The sequence below is a fragment of the Heteronotia binoei genome, chromosome 2 (genome assembly GCF_032191835.1).
Source record: "Heteronotia binoei isolate CCM8104 ecotype False Entrance Well chromosome 2, APGP_CSIRO_Hbin_v1, whole genome shotgun sequence".
NCBI classification, from domain to species: Eukaryota; Metazoa; Chordata; class Lepidosauria; order Squamata; family Gekkonidae; genus Heteronotia; species Heteronotia binoei.
The window spans coordinates 135,412,031-135,430,559 of NC_083224.1; the positions used below are offsets into that span (position 1 = coordinate 135,412,031).

General features: G+C 41.9%; 1 protein-coding gene across 3 annotated transcripts in view; it reads right to left on the minus strand.

Annotated features, from left to right (window-relative positions):
* Positions 1 to 18,529, minus strand: part of ADGRL4 (adhesion G protein-coupled receptor L4) — a 167,558-nt gene that overhangs the window by 86,005 nt on the left and 63,024 nt on the right. For all 3 annotated transcript variants that reach the window (XM_060232084.1, XM_060232085.1, XM_060232083.1), the window contains exon 3: positions 8,214 to 8,366. In XM_060232084.1, the coding sequence (XP_060088067.1) occupies positions 8,214 to 8,366 (153 nt within the window). The remainder of the gene's footprint in view (positions 1 to 8,213; positions 8,367 to 18,529) is intronic.

Genomic DNA, 18,529 nt, shown 5'->3' on the forward strand with positions numbered 1-18,529 from the left:
ATGATAAACATCATGGAGAGATATTTATATATAATTCAGTAGATTTCAAAATTATCAATTCAAAGAAAGAGATTAATTACTAACATAAATCATTTATAAGTCATTTCAAACATATAATTTATTTTTAGCAAACTGAGAGTGCAATTCAAGGACTGCTTACACTGGGATTGTCGTGTTGGGATTGGCCAGTCAGATGGCACCAGTTTGATTTAGGAAGTATTGCTAGCAAGATAAAAAACAAAGCCATACAATTTCTTTAACTTTCATATGTAAAACGATTTGTTCTTCAGGGTCCATTGCATGCTCCAGTGGATACTTATGCATCCCAGGATCCAGTGCAGCTTTACGGATGCAGTTGGACATAATCCAAGTACTTTATTTTATACACACACACTATGGGTGTATAATATGAGAGCATCTGAGTAGATTCTACATAGAACATTAACTTAGCCCATATTTTTATTACAAAGAACAGAAACTTAGCTACAGATACAATGCAGCTCCCAACTTGAGGCAGGCTGCACAGCCTTGTCTCCAGGGGCCGTTTTGCCCCTTCATAAGGAGGAGGAGCAGGCAGGGCATTATGGGAGGTGAGGGCAGAGCAGGCACGCCTTAACGGCTATCTCTGCTTCTGCCTCCCAGTCTTTGCCTCATGCTCGGCCCACCCTCCCGCCCTTGAGGCAGTGTGGGCGATAGCTGGTTGCTCTTAATTTATAGGGGACCAGGTAGGAATTTTTTCATCTCTTCCTTTTTGGCTGTTGGAAGTGGTGTTTTTCGCCTACCTCACACTGCTTGTAGAAGGGATTGTGGAATTGGCTAGGGTGTGGCTGGTTTAAGTAGGCTGGTTACTTTCAGGTTGGCTGGGTTTTTTGCCTAACTTCCGTTATGCAGCTTGGTGAGCACCAATAGCAACCCAGTTTTGGGGCACAGGGTCTAGTTAAATCATTCCTGGGCCGTGCAGACTAGTTGAGTGATGAAGTGGACTGCCTCGGGTTTGCATGGATTGATCCGCCCTTCAGCCGTGCGGATGGGGGTTGGAACTCCAGGGCATAACCTTTGCTAGGCTGGCTGGGTATGAGCCATGTATTTTGGCTATACCTAGGGGCAGGGTGGCTCACCCGTCATGTGGCAGGGGAGGGGTATTTCATCCCCTGGCCCTGCCATGCTACCTGTTATGCTTATAGCCCTTGTTGTTAATTTAATAATAAAGAAAGTGGTCCTTAGTCACCCAAACCATTGTGTCCCTCTCTTCCTTCCGTCTGTGGGGACAATGGTTCTTTTGTCAGCTCCCACCAGTAAGATTTTGAGAGTGGCATAAAGAGGGTAATGTTGAAAAGAACTGTATGTGCAATGTTGCTTAATGCTAGCACAGACTTTGGAGTCTCAGGGGGAGGCAATAGAGCATTAGCACAGGGGTAGATAGGGTGCTCCCTGAACTTTTTTTTGTCTGAACTTTCCTTCGTCTACTCATGCAGCTGTCCCTTTGTTATCCAGAATGCTACTCTTGTGTGTTCCTTCCTTCCAACCCATTCCCTTCTCTCTCTTTCCCTCTGTCCACCATGACTGCCCAGTTGCCTCCCAATCCATGCGCTAGAACATAAGAAGATAAAAGAAGCCATGTCAGATCAGGCCAGTGGCCCATTCAGTCCAACACTCTGTCACATGGTGGCCAAAAAATCAAGTGCCATCAGGAGATCCACCAGTGGGGCCAGAACACCAGAAGCCCTCCCACTTTTGCCCTCTCCAAGCACTAAGAATACAGAGCATCACTTGCCCCAGACAGAGAGTTCCATCTATACCTTGTGGCTTATAGCCACTGATGGACCTCTGCTCCATATGTTTATCCAATCCCTTCTTGAAGCCATCTATGCCTATATCTGCCACCACCTCTTGTGACAGTGAACTCTATGTGTTAATCACCCTTTGGGTGAAGAAGTACTTCCTTTTATCTGTTCTAACCTGACTGCTCAGCAATTTCATTGAGTGCCCACAAGTTCTTGTATTGTGAGAAAGGGAGAGAAATACTTCTTTCTCTACTTTCTCTATCCCATGCATAATCTTGTAAACCTTTATCATGTCACCCCTCAGTCATTGTCTCTTCAAGCTAAAGAGCCCTCCCAATGGCCCTCCTCTCTCATCTCTGCCTCACTGGCCCTGGCCCTTCATCAGCAAACTGCTGCTCTGTATACCTGCTCTTGCCAACTCCCCTTCATGGTTGTTGTTGGGAAAAACATGAAGTTGATAGGTGCAGCAGCAGTAGTACTGGCTAAACAGCTCCACTCCACCTCCCATATAGCAGCTTTGCCAGTCCTCACTGAGCTTCAGTCGGAGGAGGTGGGAAAAACCACCACGCTTGCCCTTTCACTGCCTTTGCTGCACCCCCCCCCCCATGCACACACTATTGTAGTGCAGCCTTTTAGCTCTGCCTTCTAGCCATTTCCTTTCTATTTTTAACAGCTTCAACCGCATACACCTCACTGTGTGTGTCCACTCATCCCTTCCCCAACAGCCTCCTGTCTTCCCTCCCTTGAACCAGTTACTAATGGGCTGGATAAGAGCCCTGGATGGGCCAGCTAAGCTTCTGGACCTTATATTTGACACCCAAGGATTATAGAATTCTACTGTGCAGAGACTCAGATCTTCTTTCAGCAAAGGCATTTGGGCAGGCAAGTGGGAGGAGGATCTTGAGGCAGATTTGCTTAGGTAGAGGATAAGGTTTGGAGAGCAGCAGGCGAGCAGGGGAGTGTACACTTCAAGGGAAAATTTGGCAAAGCTGGGCAGGCATTGGGAGGAGAAAGGAAGGTAAAGTCCTTCAAGATTGGCACGTATGTAATCCTATTGGCAACAGCTTGCAGTCAATCAAAAAAAGCCAAGAGACTCTTGCAGCTCTCTCTCTAAGTAACATAGTACTCTTACAATGCCCTGATAAGAAAAATGATGGCTGCCTTGTTAAAGTGAAACCAATAGTATCTTTGGATACTACAATAAAGAAAGATATCAGAGCAACCCGGTAGAAAATCAGACATCCTCCCCTCATTATCAGCCATTACACGAGGAATTACATATTAATTACAATAAATATGAAATGGCCAGTTTAAACACATAAGTCTACCTGACAGTGTCAGCTGCCTGAAACTGAGGGAAAAGCCAGCCTTAGTATTCTATTTTGTATAACTGTCACTCTGAGGTCCTGTTCCCCCCATCTGTCTTGACCCTATTAAGGTAAAGGCAGGATACAAATTCTTTAAATAATAAATGCCTCTACTTCATACTTGAATTCCATTGCAGGAAACATTGTCTTCCCAAAAAGAAATATGTGGAAGCAGAAATTTCTTTCCATTTGAAAAACAAATAGTTTGAAAATACAAATAGTTCAAAAAGATAAATTGTACAGTGTCATTTTATACCAATAACAGTAGTAAAGTTCATGTGAGCCACAAGCCAATAGAGAATTCAAGAGAAAAAAATGACTGTTGCAACATTTAGATATCATGGTGACCCTCAGTTTTTATGCACTGGGCACAAACATGACTTATTTGCCATGCTCATATACAACCCCCTCCATCTTCCAATAGAGTGATTGAAGACCTCCCAATTTTATAAGATGTCTGAATGCAGGTGTCTTGGTTTATTGGAGTTCATTCTCTTCACACAAACCTGGAATCTATACCATGGTTTAATCACAGTTTAGAGTTTACAGGGAGAAAACAAGCTCTGGTTTCCCCTGGTTCCTATATTTTGGCATCCTTGCACATGGGAGGTTGGCTACAGGCCCCTCAAACCAGGAAGCTGTCAGTCATGCTTGATGTATGGGGGAACAGGCAAGGAATGTGAAACACAGCATGCCAGTGTCTTAGAAAGACAGGCTAATATATTTCATAATTCCTAAAACTGGGCATTGCCAAAGAACATGTCATGTTTAATAAAATCCAGTGCTGTTATCCCTTCAGCCATTCATCTAGTGATTTTTTTTTGTCTCTAGCAGCAGTTATTGCTTTTGGAAATGTCAGTGTAAACTTATGTAAGTCCCACTCTCATTTATCAAAATTGCCTGATTAACTGGAAGTTTTGGATCTCTCCCAAGACTTTGTATATAAAAAAGATCATACTGAATTGAAATATGCAGCTGATCAGAAAAGAGGATAAACTAGAGTACTATTAGCATAAGGTTAAATGAGTCAATGAGGAAAGAATTAGAGGTAATCAAAATTCAGATATCTGGGGTATATTCATTTTTAATCATTCCAGTATATCAGGATCAATCTATATGACAATTTTAATATATATTACTATTCTGATTTTCCAAATAACTGCATTCTGTGTTTTGAACTCACAGATGTGATTACTTCATCTTTACAACATTGTCAAGACATGGGAAATCTAAAATGGACTTCAGGCTCTCAAGTTCTAGATATTTCATTGTGGGAGTGAGTGGTAATAAAATCATATCAAGTTGAATAAAGGGCTTGATGGGTGTATGAAACATCCTTGCAGAAATGTTAAACAAATGCCTCCCTAGACTAAAATGCAAGCATAACTTCCATACTGGGAATACTGTGAGGCAAACAAATTATCAGGACTGTAAAGCATAAGAGATGTGTCTTGAATAAGATACAATCAACACAGGGGTAATATACTTGCCAAAAGACAAAATAGATGTATTGATTGTTCTCCTATTCCCTGTGGAGCCACCAGCAGCATAAGAAAAACACCAGAAGACTTTAAAAATGCAAAATAGTTACATTTCTTTTAAAGAAGAACAATCCTTGGGGTCTATAAAAATGGTTAAGGAACAATTTTTTCTAGCAAACCTTTTGTTCAGTATAAATTCTAAACACACACTATTCAAGCAGATTGTGAACAGATGCATAGAGAATTGTACAAGAAGTACTTCAGTGGTAGAGCATTTGCTTTGCATACAGAAGATTCCAAGTTCAATCCTTGACATCTCTAGTTAAAAGGGTCAGTTAGCAGGTGATGCAACTGAGATCCTAAAGAACCACTGCTTTTTAAATTAGATGGTATTGACCTTGATAGACCACTGTTCTGACTTGATAAGACAATTTCATGTATTCAGCTCTGAACCATAGCTATTGAATGCACTGAGGAAGCTCATGAAAATGCAAACACAAGCTTCTTCATTCACTATTATTTCCAGGGTCATGCTTGTTCTAGATACAAGTGCATAGCTGTGCCCAGTAAGAATACAAATAGCAAAGCCATATGGCAATCCCATCTACCCATCAATACTGATAAGTATACATGTAGATTCTTGACCTTGAATTGGCAAGAAAATAAGCATTCTTGGAAACAGTAAGTTTGGCAGTAAAATTCAACATGGTAGGCAAGTTCATTGAGCAGTTATATACTTTTCATTGTATATAGGGAACCTAAACTGGAGATCAACATTTTCAAAGGACCAACTGTTGGGGATGTACCCTGATGCTATACTTACTACTAGGGATGTGCAAAAAAAAAAAATTCGGAAATACACGGATTCGGAAGTACACGGGGAAAAAAAATTCGGATTCCCCCTATACTTCTGAATGCCGTATTCGGAATAGCCGCATATACGACAATGCGCGGCTATTTCCGAATATACGGCCCTATTATACCCTATGGGCCATTGAAATCAATGGCAAATAGGGTATAATTGAAGCCGCCTGGAGGGGAGGGGGTTTGAGGGAGAGCCCCCAAATTTGCAGGGGACCTGCAGGGGACTCTCCCCTACAACCCCCCCAAGTCCCAAAAAGATTGGGCCAGGGGGTCCCATTCCAAGGGCACCCAAAGAGGGTGCCCCTATTCCATCATTATACCCTATGGGCCATTGAAATCAATGGCAAATAGGGTATAATTGAAGCCGCCTGGAGGGGAGGGGGTTTGAGGGAGAGCCCCCAAATTTGCAGGGGACCTGCAGGGGACTCTCCCCTACAACCCCCCCAAGTCCCAAAAAGATTGGGCCAGGGGGTCCAATTCCTGGGGCACCCAAAGCCAATCCTAACTTCACACCAGAGAATCTCTATAGGCCCCAAATGCACTACATCCCTCTATCTAATCTATGAACCCTGCAGGCCTGGCACAAATAAAAACCCAGTTGCCAACGTCGTGGCAGTACAAAACACAATCTGCTCAAGGTCTGCTCTGCAGACCTGGCTGCAGCAAACCCAGATGCCAGCTCTCCAGCCCTGCCCCAAACAACACGGGGAGAGCTGGCAAACCACAAAAAGCCTGCTGCCTCTGGGTCTCTCACCCAGGTGCCAGCTTCCCTGCCCTAAACAACACAATCTACAGGTGCCAGCTCTCCAGCCCTGCCCCAAACAACACGGGGAGAGCTGGCAAACCACAAAAAGCCTGCTGCCTCTGGGTCTCTCACCCAGGTGCCAGCTTCCCTGCCCCAAACAACACAATCTAAACAAAACCAGAGAATCACAAGAGGCCAAGCAAACCAACTCAAGATTTTAAAAAGTGGCCTTTCACCAGTAAGAAAACTCAGGCCAAATCAGTCAACAACAACACCCCCACCCCTAAAACCAGAACCAGAAAAGGGGGACAAAACAATGAAAATTAGGCCAAACAGCACCCCCCCAATAACCTGAAGATAAAAGTAACACAGCAGCAACACAACACAGCAGCAACAAATCAAACAATGAAACAGTAAAAAACTCAACTTTTAATAATACAGGAACTCCCCCCCCCAAAAAAAACCCCCTTCACCCTAACCCCAAGAAATCCAAGCCACCCAAATCAGGAGAAGTAAAAGGACACTGCATTTTAAAAAGTCCTCTCACTAAATTAAGATATGGGCAAATTAGCAAAACCACCCCACCCCAGGCCCCCCCACCCCCAGCAGAACCTAACCTCAACCCCAAATAGGCTACCCTACCCACCCAGCACTCACCCACCCAAATCTGAACAAGTAAAGGGACTCTAGTCCTTTTACCAACAAAAACTAAAACAAGAACCCCAAAACTGTCTTACCTTGTCTTCTCTGAGTCCAGGGAGGTCTCTGGTAAGGCAGTGAGAGAGCAGCAGGCAGGAGCTGAAGCCAAGGGCCAGCCACCAGCAGCAGCACAATCTCTCTCACACCAACCCACACCACATACACACCAACACAGCAATGGAGGAGTCCAGCAGGAAGACTCCTTAAAAAGGTTCTCTGGCCCTACAGAGAGCAATTTCAAAAAATAGCACTGCTCTCTCTGATTGGCCAGAGAACATTGCTTACTTGGATACCCAAGTAAGCAAAAGATCAAAATAACAATGTAGCTGATGGCTACACAGTACACATCAACAGCCCTGCAAAGCATGCATTTGCGATGCATTTTGCAAATGCATGCTTTGGATTGGCTGCTGGGGCTCCTCTTCCCCCTCCCCCCCCTCCCTGATCCCAGGGAGGCAGGCTATAGGAGACTAAGGAGAGGCGGGAAGCTAAGCAAGCAGCTCCATTGAGGCTGCAAAAGCCACTTCCCGCCTTTTCTATGGGATTTTACATTGACAGCCGCCTTTTGACAGCCATACCGTATTCTCCCGAATAGCAGTTCGGGAGAATACGGCGGCCGCGTTCGGGAGCCGCATAATGGGCGGCAATGGCATTCGGCTGCGGCCAGTTACAAATACAGCCGAATCAGCGTTGATTCGGCTGTATTTTCAGCTCGGCCGAGCCGAATGCACATCCCTACTTACTACTAGACATTTATGTTGGCTATAGAGCAATGCAAGAAACAGCATACTGTAGTGTATCAGAACTTGAGATGCTATTTGCTAGAGCTCCATCTTCCCTTGCAGAGTGGTATGCTGATGGATGCTCAATGAAACTTGAGACTATGCCAAAGCCTTTCTCTCCACCTCCAACCCATCATGGTAAAGTGCTACATAACACTTATGTAATCATATGTAATCAAACGGATGGTGGACTGAGATAAATGAAGAAGCAAAATCAATGCTGAATCTATTGCAATCAAAACTGCAAGATTATTGAGGTTAAAGTTTTGCTGACATTAACACAATTTCGTTGAAGTAAGAAGATAGGGAACTAGTTGTTCAATATTCAGAAAATGAATAAAATATGACATGGATCCTGAGCTAGAGGAACCATGACCAACAGCAAGATTGTAAGGAGGCTCAAAGCCCAGAGTTCAGTAAAATCTTTGGATTCTGATACTGAACCAAGGAAATGTGTTGAGAAAAGACTACCAAATCCATTGGCTTCATACCTTTACAAGAAGACCCATCATTAGTGACAAAAACTGCATTGCCATTACTAGATCTGAATCCGTGGGCACATGTGCAGAAGTAACTCCCCACTGTATTTGTACAGTAAGCATTTTCTCCACAAAGCTGTGTGGCGTTTGCACATTCATTGTCATCTGTAAAGGAAAAAAAAGTCAAATTATTTGCACTTCCTCTACTTAATTGCACAAGTCTTTTCTTTGGAGAATTTAAAGTCTTAAAGTTGTACACACACCTTTGTCTACTGCTGCTAAAATGAAACATGGTACTAAAATGATGTATGAAGGCCACTCCATGTATAACTAATGGATCTGATGCATATTTACCCAAGGAATGGGACTCCCTGAATAAACAACCTCTTGTTTTGGAGTTCATGGCAAATACTTATTCCCTATAATAATAAACATATTTTAATTACAGTTGCTCCGCTGTCAGTAATGAGGATTGGAGGTTCATAATGGCTAATACTATCTTTCCCATCTTTTGTTTAAAAAAAATGGAAGTAGTGATTCTTAAAATTTGTACAAGTTTTCCAATGGTCAGAATTTTTGTTATAAATTCTGTGCAGCTTCCACTTATATTTTAAAATTTATTTACATTATTACATTTTTAATTTGTGTGCCGTTAATCCATTAGTCATCATTTGTTTTGTAAATTATGATTGACATGTATATGCATATAAATGGAATAAAGGATTAAAAAACCAGAATGTGATTAAACTAAATTAAGTGATCTCATACCAGAAATGAATTCAGAGCTGTGGAATTGACAGTTCTGTTTTTGAATAACTGTGAAATCTTGTTCAAGTAGATGACATGGCAGCTTCAACATCCCACCTCAATGGAAGTTTATTAGGGAGAAATTCAATTTATGGAAATAGCATTGATGGATCATCAATCCAGTGTTCATCTTCCATCTTTTGTATTTGTTGGTTTTCCAATATTATAGCACAAATGTATCACATTAGAGGATGAGAGCACCTTATTTAAGATCTGAGTGTGCCTATCTGAAGATCCCTGAACCATGAAAAGATTCAGCTCAGTTTTTCCACTTGCATTGGCTACTGATCACAAGCAAAGGAAAAATGATATTCTGCTTATTGTGTACTGAGGATAAAATAACAGATACCATATCCGCCCCCCCCCCAAAGTGCTTTAAAAGGGGGCTGAAAGAAATCAAAGCTAACAATACGGAGTTATAGAACAATATTAGAGTCCACTGGCACCTTTAAGACCAACAAAGTTTTATTCAAGGTTTTGTGTGCACACAAACTTCCTCAGAGACACAGAAATGGAAGACAGCCATCCAAACTTATATACAGGGCTGAACAGCAAATTAACTTGTAAAATGATGAAGATATTTTAAGACATGTAGAGGAATAACAAGGAACAACAACAGGAATACAAGTTAAATATATAGGATCAACACTTGTTTGGATCTAATTAAGAGGGAACAACAGTGAAACAAAAAATTGTCAGAACAGGAGATATTTTTTTATAGCTGAGATGCTCCACTCATCTCTTCTCAAGCTTGAAGGTAACAAACATTTTTTTTTCTTTTGTTGGGGTGGGGTACAGCGTTATGTGTCAGTTTTTATTGTGTTACATTAAAATTAAAAGAAGCAAACAAAGGTGCAGCCATTGTCATCATGAATTGATCAGACTACATCCAGGAGGCTCCAAGACAAATAGTGCTTTTTTACAAACAACTGGACTCAGACCCCACACAGGAATACAAAAAAGAACTAAACAAGATTATGAAGGAATAAATCAAGTTTAGTTTTTGTTTATACTGGATGAATCAGGCTGGGTGATGACATGGCTTTAACTAGCTATGCTCCAACAGACTTATTCCAATTTTAAACTCTGATTATCCTGATTTCAAATCGTGTTAGATTCTGTCATGTTTTATCTGCATCTATTAATCTGTCTTTCTTTTCATTTCCTTGCGTATCTTTGACTGATTTATTTTGTTAGTGCTAGTGTGTAGCTGATCTTATCTCACCTATTATGCTTAGAGAGATTTATCAAGCAGTAGTAGATGCTACTACTACTACCACCATCACCACTACTACCAGGAACTCATTTGCATTTTAGACTGCACCTCCATGATATAGCCAATCCTCCTGGAGCTTACAGGGCTCTTCTTACAGGGCCTACTGTAAGCTCTTGGAGGATTCGCTACATCAGGGGTGTGTGGCCTAATATGCAAAGGAGTTCCTGCTACAAAAACCCTGATTACTACTACTACTATTACTGTATTTATTATTTTGGATTTCTATCTTGCCCTCCCCACAATGATAATTTTTCTATACTTGAAGAACAATTGACATTTTGTTTTGGAAAACTACATGCTGGAATTCTTAACTGAATGAGCAAAAACAATGAGCATATAACTGCTTCTTATTCCTGCAATGTCCTCCCCTCCTTTCTCTTTGAAAGACAAATTCAAAAGTTCCAGTCTGCATTTTTTTTTTTGTAATTTAGATATAAGTGGTGCAGAGCAGAAAAATATTGCTTTCTTACGACCCTCAAGTGGTATGGTGGAACACTCTCAAGTAGTATAAATTGTCTCATACGGTGGTCACTATTAAAATCTTTACAGTTTTGTCTAATTAACTTTATCGTAGTGTTGGCAGTGTTCCACACAGCTAGGTGCTTGTAAAGGTTTAATGGAGGCCACTATGTAGTAGAAATCCCTCTGGTTCACAAAGCCTTTTAAGAGAAGTGCAGCTATTTTCCTCAATGTTCTAAAAGGAAACAGCCTCCTTTTATTGTTACCTTACAAGGTGTGTGTGTGTTTTGTCAGTGCCCCAACAAGCAAAATTCCTGTGGAATTGAGCTGCAATCAGAGACAGTCTACAGGAATGAATAACTTAAATGGATATACTCTGAGAGCCAGTTTTTTACCTAATGCTGAGAAGTCAATGGCATTTCACCAGCAGTAGGACTTCTGATTTATTTCAGTGTCAGCCTTAAGCTCTGCATGGGTAGTGTAAGAAAGGAATTTGGTAAGAAGTAGCTCTCCTAACTGTGCTTTACATTGATCCTCATAGTTTGAAATTTATACCTAGACATAGTAAAATCAGCAGCAGAATAATAGAATTAAACAAAATAAAGTATATTGAATGACAGACAAGACCTATGTATGAGAGAAATATAAGTATAACCAAGTTGTTTAATATTATTTATCAGTGTTAAGAATGTATGTATCTTTGGTAGGGTTGCTGTAGCTCTGTGGTAGTACAAAAGGTCTCAGGTTCAAACCCTAGCATCTACAATTAAGTGATACAGCAGTAGGTGATGTGAAAGACCTCTACTTGAGAGTCTGAAGAACCACTGCTGGGATGAGTAGAAATTATTGGCTTCTATGTACCAAAGGTAAGATTTACATAAGAATATAAGAGAAGCCATGTTGGATCAGGCCAATGGGCCATCCAGTCCAACACTCTGTGTCACACAGTGGCCAATACACACACACACACACACACACACACACACACACACACCCCTACTGTGGCTAATAGCCACTGATGGACCTCTGCTCCATATTTATAAGGCAGCTTCATGTGGTGCCTGAAGATCTCCCAGAATAACAATGTATCTCCAGATGATAAGAGATCAGTTCACCTGGTGAAAACACTTGCTTTGGAGTTTGCCCTCTATGGCATTATACCCCACTGAGATCCTCTCCTCCCCAAATCCCAGCTCCCCCAGGCTTCGCCTTGACATTTCCAGGAATTTCCTAGTGCAGAGCTGGCAACCCTGTGCTTTGACAGCTGATGTTCAATATATCTCATAACTACAAATGAATAAAAACAGCAATAAAATTAATGAAACCTAGTAAAATATCGCAGAAGTACATAAATAGCCAAATGAAAGGAGATCTATCTGGGGAGAGATACCAAAAACGAAGGGTTTTCACTCAAGGTTAAACAAAAGAAGGACAAATACTAATTCTAACGTATTGAGGCCCCAGTTGTAAAGGCAAACATTCATTATATGCATTGGTGACATCCAACAAAGACCTGGTTTTACTGGTGGAACTTAACTGTTACTTGAGAAACATTGTTTAGCAAAATGCATGCTCTTGGCTCTGAGAACAAGAACAATTTTATATGTCAAATAAACCACCAACCTCACTTAGGCCCAGAAGCAAACCAGCAGCCACTGTAATTGGTGGAGTAAAGGAGAAAAGTATTAAATGTACCCTGTTGCAAGTAATCACTTTTTAAATAGTCCTCTTAGCTCCACATTCAGAGATACCTGTGAAAATAATATTAGGGAAATTAAATTCTTTATTTCCCCTATCAAAAACTGCATGCATATGGAAAGCTAGCACATCAAGAAGAAGCCTAGTATTCTTCCTTGGCGAGAGTGATGCATCCTAAATCACAGGGCTAATCACGTTTTCCTTCAAATTTAAGCAGCTTCACTTCCACAGGCCAAGATCCCAGTAGCTCACATAACTATTTTGCCGCAGTCATTCTCCCTGCTAGTTTCCTACCTTCCTAAGTAGCAGTTATTTGTTTGTTCCATTTATATCCCGCCCTCCCCACAAGCAGGCTCAGGATGGGTTCCATAATAAAACAACACAATAAAAACCATTCAGTAATTAAAAAGCATCTTTATCAGAATACCAGCATTAAAACTAACCTTGACAGATATCTATCCAATTGGGCCCAAGTGGTCACTCAAACCTGGGGTCACTGGAGGGAAGGCCAGATATAAAGTGAATGCCCACTGCCTTAACTAAAGGCCTGGTGGAAGATCTCCTTCTCACATGCCCTGCAGAACTGAAGTAGGTCTTTCAGGGCCCTGATCTATAATGAAATCTCATTCTACCAGGTGGGGCCCAGGGCTGAAAAGGCCCTGGCCCTAGTTGAGGTGAGACGGTAGCCTCCTGGGGCCAGGGACTACCAGGAGATGCTGGTTTATGGATCATAGAGTCCTACTGGGCTCATATGGGAAGAAGCGGTCTAGAAGGTATCCCTCCCCCCCTTCAAACAGGGAAAAGCTGGGGACTGTTAAATACAGAATACAAAACCCTTGTGAGGTCCAGCCTTCTTGCAACAACAAATTCCAGTTTCCCAAGCCATCTCCCTGCCTTCCTTTCTGCTCACCTGCTGCCTTTTGCTGCCTTCCTCACTTGCCTGCCACCTTCCCAGCCTTCCTTGCTGCTCGCCTGCTGCCTTCCTCGCTTGTCTGTTGCCTTCTGCACCTTCCTTGCTGCTCACCTGCTGCCTTCCCTGCCTTTCTCACTTGCCCCACCTTTCCTGCTTTTCTCGCTTACCTACAGCCTTCCACACTCACCCACAGCCTTCCTTGGTTGCCCACCACCTTCTCCACCTTCCTTGCTTCTATCCTACTGCCTTCTTCTGCCTTCCTTGCTTTCTCACTGCCTTTCCTGCCTTCCTTGCTGCTTTCCTACAGCCTTTCTTGCTTGCCTGCCGCCTTCCCTGCCTTCCTTGCTGTTCACCTACTGCCTTCCTCATTAGCCCACCACCTTCTCCACTGCTCACCCGCAGTCTTCCTTGCCCACCTACCACCTTTACTGTTCACCCACTGCCTTCCTCACTTGCCCACTGCCCTCCCAGCCTTTCTTGCTTGCCTGCAGCCTTCCTCACTTGCCTGCAAGTGAGAGGGGGCGGCAGACCTGCCTACGGCACTAGGCGCGCTAGAGCTGGCCCTGCTTCCAAATTTAACACAGAGGCACAGACAACTACAAATTCCAACCGCAGTAGCAGGAAATGGACAGTGACATTGGGTTTCTGTAATCATAAAGGAAAATAGACAAGATATACCTATCTCTTACGTTTAATATGTTCTCTGCTATTTCCCTCTTCAGCAGGGGTGGCCCTAGGGCGCATGGCATCCCAGGCATACTGACTGCCCACCACCCCTCTCCATAGGGGCATCCCCGAGCTGGCCCCTATTCTCTGAGGTGCAGCAATGCAGTGCCGTGCTCCACCCACCCAGTGTGCTCAGAGAAGTTATGCCAGCCTCCTGCTTACCCACTTTGGCAGGCATCACAGTACAGCGTTCTGTCTTAATAGAGAGCAGGAAGAGGCTTTGCTTCCCCCTCCCTTCCTGTTCTGGAAGGGAGGGGGAGTGAAGCCTCTTTCTGCTCTCTATTAAGATAGAATGCTGTACTGTGATGTCTGCTGAAGCAGGTAAGCAGGAGGCTGGCATTGCTCCTCTGAGTGCGCCGGGAGTGTGTGGCCTGCCTGCTGCTGCTGCCTAATTACCACCACCAGCCAACAAGCCGGCAACCATGGCAAGGCAATTAGGCATTTATCTTGGGTGCCGGGAAGAGGGGAGAGCCCAATTTATCACCCCCCTCCGGGTGCCCTAAACAAATGCCTAGTGTGTGGGCCAGCCCTGCTGTTTAGGAAGGTAAAAATTGTTAATTCTTCCTGGCAATAGAGGAGTGCTATCAACTGACTGGATTCATACAGCCTCCAATGATTTTGGAGGAACCAGGTTTATTTTAAACATAAACCTCCCCCTTGGTTACCAGGTGTTCTAAAGATAGCAAGTGTCTATGTTTTGGGTTTGCTGCTTTGAGGTAGGTTTTGTGGTGCACAACTAGAATGTGGAGGTCACTGATGCAGGAGTTGTATATTAACCACAAAGATTTATTGGTTTTCAGGAGCAGATCAACAGCACAGGACTCCAGGTGAACAAAAGAAAAATCTGGCTGAGGCACATTAGAGAGTATTTTAAATTTTCTTTAATACTTTCAAGCATAAACATGCTTTTATTGCTTAGCCACTAGGTTGGATTCTAACACATATAGGATTCCACCCCCACCAGCCCGCCCTTTCCCAAGAGTCAGACTAAATGGCACAAGGTTTGCTCATTGCCAGAAACAGGCCTAACAACTAGGTACTCTATTCTTTCTTAAAAGTGCATCCAAACCATTCTGTCTAGCAGAGCTACACTTCACTCTGTCTGCTCTTTTCCTGAGCCAAACCTGAGCTCTCACTGCTCTCTTCCTGCAGCAAAACCAAACCCAGCTCCTGCTGTCCCCCCCCCCCCTTCTGAAAGGTGGTTGGATGCTGGAGCAGCACTCTCATTGTGAGTGGCTGTTTTCCCCTTCAGAGGTGGGACAGCCTTCTGTCCATCACACTCATCACAGTTTTCCCCCCTGTGGATTGGAGGGAGGGGGCAGGGTTTTATATGGCTATATCAAGCACTCAGGAAAACCATCAATATTTTTCAAGAATTTGGCAAGTATATTTTTAAAAATGGAGTACAGGAAGCCAAGGACCCATCAATATTTACTTGATAGTTTTATGGATGCAGAAAAGGTTTTTGTTTGTGTTTTGGTAAGATGAGAAGCATTCAGGCATGTACCCCTCACTGGCACCATAAAAGAGTAAACAAATATATTATCAAGAATAAGTGAATTGTTTGTGAATGGATGCCCAAATATTGGTGATTTTGAATAGAATACAAAGTCCCCAAGTTCACAAAGCCTCATTCTTTTACAAGAACCTTCCAAATTCAGACCCTTTTGTTCGAGTTCACCACCAGTAGCAGCCAGGCCTCCAGACCAACTAGGCTCAAGAAGAACAAGATATTTATTAAGATGGAGGTGGATAACTAAATATAACAAGCCCACTAGAGAGCTTACCTAACACTAATGAAGGCATTGGATATTAAGATGAATTACTCCTCCTGATTTCTTACAAAACATATTAATCAACAATAATGATTTAAAACAAAACAAAAACAAATCAAAATACTCAACCACAATAGAAAAAAATCAATACCGAGACCCAAGGGTTTAAGTTTATTTTTTGACTTTTTTTATTATAATTCACAACAATATTGAATGTTGCATGGTTTGAAGGAAGCAACTGCAGGCTTTATAGATTAGAAATCTTACAACAGTCATAAACAAGCTTGTTTTTTCACATCTTGGTCAAAAAAGAATATTTTTCAAAGCAACTAGGCACAGAGTACATGGATACCTTACTACCTGGCTTAATTATGCACAACCAAACAACCTCTGGCAAGGGTACACTTTGAGCAGTGCAAAACAACTATCTCAGGAATGAGCTGGGGATTTTTTTTTTAAAGAAAGATATAAAAGAATGCAGAAAGTTTTTGAAAAACTAAACTGTTTTAGAAACTTTATTGGCCAGTGGATAAATAGAGTTTGGCATCCTAATGGAAAAGCAATACTGATATCTGTTGTGCACACTATTGCCTGTTACTCTGAATCTCCATCAGTTTCAGTAGTGAAAAGGTCTGTCCACATCTCTTTGCCCCCTCACTAGAAAGAATGCAAAAGTGATTCCAAGCAAAACATATAATGGTACATCTAGGTTCAGTGGGAATAATGAAATTCCGTTACCTTTGGCACTGTATATAGCAAATGCATTTGCCTAATAGCTGAAATTCTTCATTGGATTATATATATATATATATATATATATATATATATATATATATATATATATATATATATATATATATATATATATATATATATATATATATCTCCTTATTGTTGCCATTAAATCTCTAAATCAAAGGAGTATCATACAGCATTTGCTAGTAGACTCTAAGAGGTTTTTGCATTCAGTTGTAGAAGAGGCACAGGACTGGCCTGCTTAAATTTACACACTTAAGTGGCTTTGAGACAATTTGCTGTCAAAATAATGGTTTGCTTGAGATAGAGAGATAGAGAGAGAGAGAGAGAGAGAGAGAGAGAGAGAGAGAGAGAGAGAGAGAGATAGATAGATAGATAGATAGATAGATAGATAGATAGATAGATAGATAGATAGATAGAAAGAACAGCTGGCTTCTAATAAAAATATTACAGAGAGCTAGTGGCCAGCAAACTCCAGAAGGTTTGTGCATCTGGTAAAATGAATAAGTCTGGACTGGCTTAAGCGCTTTATATAAATATATGCACTTAAGTGTCATTGAGTGGATGAGAAAACTTGAGATATGAGATGTTGCAGAAGAGCGTTAACATTGGGTTGTTACAAGAGGCTGGTAACCCTGGAAGAAATACTCCTGAGGAAGTCCATTGACTAAATGAGCCTATATCCGGGTGCTCATATGACCTTTCTTGTAATATTGGAATGTGAGAATGGACTTCTGTGATGATATTGTTATGTAAATGGATATTTCTAGTGTATAAAAATATATTTTAAAAGGTTTTTAAATGATTTTATTAAACATTGTTAACCAGAACATCACATTATTTGTTTCTTTCATTGCCTGACTTATCAACTGTGATCCCTTTTTGTTGATTATATAGCTCTCACAAGAGCTGTCCTTAAATGGGTAGCTTCCTGAGAGCTTTCTCAGCCCCACCTACCTCACAGGGTGTCTGTTGTGGGGGGGAAGGTAAAGGAGATTGTAAGCTGCTCTGAGACTGAGATTTAGAGTGAAGGGTGGGGTATAAATCCAATTCATCTTCTTCCTCTTCCTCTTCTTCTTCTTTTTCTTCTTCTTCTTCTTCTTCTTCTTCTTCTTCTTCTTCTTCATCATCATCCTCTATGAATATATTGCTTAAAACATTTTCTTGCATACAAACAGAGTAATGCAATGAAGATCCTTGCACTATGGTGACAACCATTGCTGAAGCAACTTTTAAAAAATCTGCATAGCCAATCAGACTTCCAATGGCCAAGCAGAAGCCCTGCTGGGTAAAAGTCCTACCTGGACCCACCCATTTTCTAAAAACTCTTGGTTGGTGCCAAAAAAGGTATCAGTGGGAGCTGTGGTGCCAGTGGGTACCATGTTGGGGACTCCTGTTCTAAATAGTAGGGAATAATGAATAATTCAGAACTTTAAAGGAATTCAGGTTCACAGAATGATGTGAGATCTGTGGCATTTGATAGCTATCTTGGGAATAACCTCTACATCATTTGCAAATGTCACCTGTGATTGGGATCAAAGAAACTTTGTAGATAATTGACCCCACACTCTAGAATGGAGATGCCATAATAGAATCCATGAGTCACGCCAGGATTTATTTATTTACTCAAATAATTAACCCTTCTTACTCCTTTATTGCAGGTTAACCTACTGAATGGATTTGGGTCACTTCATCCTGGCTCAGTTCAAACTTCAGCAGAGCAGGGCTGCTATGCCTTACTTTTCCCTGCCAGCACACAAAACTGTGCTGAGTGATACTGAGCTCCATCACTTCATGAGCTCCATCCCACCATGTCTGGTCAGCTATATGCAGCTAGGTTGAGTAAATGCCCTCAGATATCTCAGGGCACTTACCACTGAAACCTGCACTATCCCTTCATATCTCCAGCCAGGAGCTA